This window comes from Vulpes lagopus, chromosome X, assembly GCF_018345385.1.
Source record: "Vulpes lagopus strain Blue_001 chromosome X, ASM1834538v1, whole genome shotgun sequence".
In the NCBI taxonomy this organism is placed as follows: Eukaryota; Metazoa; Chordata; class Mammalia; order Carnivora; family Canidae; genus Vulpes; species Vulpes lagopus.
Window position 1 is genome coordinate 111,991,199 of NC_054848.1, and position 4,127 is coordinate 111,995,325.

At 39.2% G+C, this 4,127-nt stretch overlaps 1 protein-coding gene across 1 annotated transcript; it reads left to right on the plus strand.

The window, feature by feature from the left end:
* Window positions 1–2,574: 2,574 nt before the first annotated feature.
* On the plus strand, window positions 2,575–3,415 carry LOC121483466 (histone H3.3A). Its single transcript, XM_041742036.1, has one exon. It carries the CDS (start codon window positions 2,679–2,681, stop codon window positions 3,087–3,089), a length of 411 nt encoding a protein of 136 aa, XP_041597970.1. The 5' UTR covers window positions 2,575–2,678; the 3' UTR covers window positions 3,090–3,415.
* The last annotated feature ends 712 nt before the right edge of the window (window positions 3,416–4,127 follow it).

Below are 4,127 nucleotides of genomic sequence, written 5' to 3' on the forward strand. Positions count from 1 at the left end.
TAATTTTTTATTGGTGTTCAATTTACCAACATACAGAATAACACCCAGTGCTCATCCCGTCAAGTGTCCCCCTCAGTGCCCGTCACCCACTCACCCCCACCCCCCACCCTCCTCCCCTTCTACCCCTAGTTCATTAGTTCAAGGCCGCCTAATAATATTTTTAAAAGATTTATTTATTATTTTAGAGAGAGACGAGAGGGCACGTGAGTGGGAGAAGAGGTAGAGGGAGAGAATCTTCAAGCAGTCTCTGCACCCAGCACATAGTCCCACAAGGGGTTCGATCTCATGATCCATGAGATCATGATTTGAGCTGAAACCAGGAGTCAGATGGTTAATGGACTAAGCCATCCAGGTGCCCCTGCCTAATAACATTTTCGAAACAGATTTATTCAGGCATGATTGACATACAATAAACTGCACATCTGTCAAGGGTACAAGTTCATAATTTTTGACATATATGTACATCCATGAACAACACATCATCACCATCAAGACAGAGAACATAGCCATCACACTCCCCAAATTCTTTCCTTTCCCTTACCAGGTCCTCTATGTATCCTCGCTCCCACTCCCTGAGCAAAACGATCTGCTTTCTGCCACTGTACATCAATTTACATTTCCTATATATTTTTCTGTAAATGGAATTATATATTTCCAACCGAGAATCCCATGGTATTGGGACACCTGAGTGGCTCAGTGGTTGAGCATCTGCCTTCGCTTAGGTCATGATCCCAGGGTCCTGGGATTGAGTGCCATATCAGGTTCCCACGGGGAGCCTGCTTCTCTGCCTATGTCTCTGCCTCTTTCTCCTTGTCTCTCATGAATAAATAAACAAAATCTTTGGAAAAAAAAAAAAAAAGAATCCCCTGGCATTCAAACATCCAGTTAGGTGTGAAAGCAACACAATAGGCATTTCAAAAGTTTATTTGCATTCATTCTTATTCAACAAATTACTAGGAGATATCACTAACAACAACAACAACAAAACGAAGGCAAAAACTAAAAAAGAGAAAAATATAAACATGAAGAAATAGTACCCAGCAAAGGAAAGAGGTAAATTAAATTTCTAGGATGATTATAAAGGGACATCTTAACATGGCAGCTATGTGGCAGTCCTAGAGACTAATCAGTCCAATGGTGCCAGAGGATAGAACACCACTTGAGCCATGATTTTTAAAAATTAACCTATTTATCTATTGCGTTTGTATGGAGAAAAGGTATGCATTGCCCTAGGAGCATAAGGGCATTCCTGAGACCTATTTTGATGACTAAGCAAAGAAACAAATAGGAAAATATAAGTAACAATGAACTCTCTGAAGAAAAAAAAAGGAAATTTTATACAAGAAAGAAAATATAATCCAAGTAACACAGATACAAAATACTTGTATATTGGTAATAATAATTTGAAACCTGAATATTTATTTACCAAAAATGGTTACATAGTTTTTTTCAAATGATGTTGATTAATAGAATGTTGAGTGGGTAATGGGTAAGTGTAGTGATAAAAGATTGATAAATTCTCTTCGTGTATAGTAGGGGTCAAGAGAATATATTTATTTATATCTCTAAAAACCTAAAGAATAAAATATACGGAGATTATTTTAAATACGAAGGAAAATACTGGAAGAAACCAAAAAAGTTAACATGTAGAAGTAGTTCGGTTTGGAGAGTGGGCATCAGGGGTGGGCAAGAACATGGTTGGGGACTGGGACTACACCAGTAGTCCATGGACTACTATAAGGCTATAAACTTTGAAGGGCCAGTTGACTTTAAAATTATGCACTTATGGGGCACCTGGGTGGCTCCGTAGGTTAAGGGTCTGACTTGATTTTGGCTCTGGTCATGATCTCGGGGTTGTGAGATTGAGCCCCAAGTCAGGCTCCACACTCAACAACAAGTCGGCTTGGGATTCCCTCTCTCCTTCTGCACCTCCCCCTACTCAAGTGCTCTCTCTCTTTCATTCTCTCTCTCTCTCAAATAAAATGAATATTTAAAACTAATAATAAAAAATAAAATTATGCACCTACATTGCTTTAATAACAATACAATTAAATTGAATATATAAAATGTATTGATAATTTAGCTTAAGTAATTAACCATCAATTTTTACAAAATATCAATCTAGTTCAGTATTTTTATTTTAATATGTTAGCATACACTACTGATAAGTGATGGAGTGTTTTTTTTTTTAAGATTTGTTTATTTTATTTGAGAGAAAGGGAGAGAGTGTGTCGGGGGAGGGGCAGAGAGAATTCTCAGGCATCTCACCCAGCACAGAGCCAGACACAGGGCTTGATTCCACGACGCAGGAGATCATGACTGGGTTGAAACCAAGAGTCGAATGCTCAACTGAATGAGCCACCCAGGTGCCCCAAATGTTGGGGATTTTAAACATTTGTTTTCTTACCTGTTTCGGACTCTCGAATGATTTGGAAATAAGGAGAGCCATTTAGTACCTTGGCTTGAGAATGCTAATCAATTGTTCCTCAGTGTTTTGCTTTTTAAAAACATTTTCATACCTCAGTCACCATGACTTTTACAAGTTTTTTTCTTAGAAGCCATGAGGGAGTGTTCGCAGCCGCCGCCGCGCCGCCGTCGCTCGCCAACGCCAGCGCCGCCTCTAGCTCGCCGAGCTCCAGCCGAAGGAGAAGGGGGGTAAGTAAGGAGGTCTCTGTACCATGGCTCGTACAAAGCAGACTGCCCGCAAATCGACCGGTGGTAAAGCACCGAGGAAGCAACTGGCTACAAAAGCCGCTCGCAAGAGTGCGCCCTCTACTGGAGGGGTGAAGAAACCTCATCGTTACAGGCCTGGTACTGTGGCACTCCGTGAAATTAGACGTTATCAGAAGTCCACTGAACTTCTGATCCGCAAACTTCCTTTCCAGCGTCTGGTGCGAGAAATTGCTCAGGACTTCAAAACAGATCTGCGCTTCCAGAGTGCAGCTATTGGTGCTTTGCAGGAGGCAAGTGAGGCCTATCTGGTGGGCCTCTTTGAAGACACCAACCTGTGTGCTATCCATGCCAAACGTGTCACAATTATGCCAAAAGACATCCAGCTAGCACGCCGCATACGTGGAGAACGTGCTTAAGAATCCACTATGATGGAAAACATTTCATTCTTTAAAAAAAAAAAAAAAATTTTTTTTTTTTCCTCTTCTTCCTGTTATTGGTAGTTCTCTGAACGTTAGATATTTTTTTTCCATGGGGTCAAAAGGTACCTAAGTATATGATTGCAAGTGGAAAAATAGGGGACAGAAATCAGGTATTGGCAGTTTTTCCATTTTCATTTGTGTGTGGATTTTTAATATAAATGCGGGGACATAAAGCATTAATGCAAGTCAAAATGTTTCAGTGAACACGTTTCAGCAGTTCAACTTTATAACAATTATAAATAAACCTGTTAAATTTTTCTGGACAATGCCAGCATTTGGATTTTTTTAAAACAAGTAAATTTCTTATTGATGGCAACTAAAAAAAAAAAAAAAAAAAAAAAAAAGAAGCCATGAGGGAATGAGTCCATTGATGTCACTGATAACAATATTATATACCTCACCTACATCAAAGGCTGATATCCCTTAATTATCAATAATGAATAGACTTTTCTGCTGAGTTTCTGCTGCCATTGGCTTAATATTAGAAATTGTAGCAGCAATGTTTTCCTTCATTTTTAATATCCATTTGTTTCCCTTTCTAGGCATTTTATGCTTATTTATTTTTTCACATCATTTTAACCCTAAAACTTACATAGGCTTTGCATAAAAGTACCATTTATTGGGATACCTGGGTGGCTCAGTTGGTTAAGCATCTGCCTTTGGCTCTGGACATGATCTCAGGGCCCTAATATTGAGCCCCATGTCAGACTCCCTGCTTAACAGGGAGTCTGCTTCTCTCTCTCCCTCTGCTCCTCTCTCTTGTTCATGTTCTCTCTCTCAAATAATAAATAAAATCTTTTTTTAAAAAAAAGTACCATTTATTAAATTTGACACAGTATAAATATGATGCCCAACTCTGGTAGAAGATGCCCCTCTTGGAAATAGTGTACTTCATTCACAGAAGACTTAGTTTAATTACATGTGTTGAGAGTAAAGGATAGTATCTGCAAAACAGGATCACTGCATTTTCTGAAG

Excerpts from the sequence above, each read along its gene's own strand:
- LOC121483466 (XM_041742036.1), top strand. The coding sequence starts at position 2,679 with ATGGCTCGTACAAAGCAGACTGCCCGCAAATCGACCGGTGGTAAAGCA.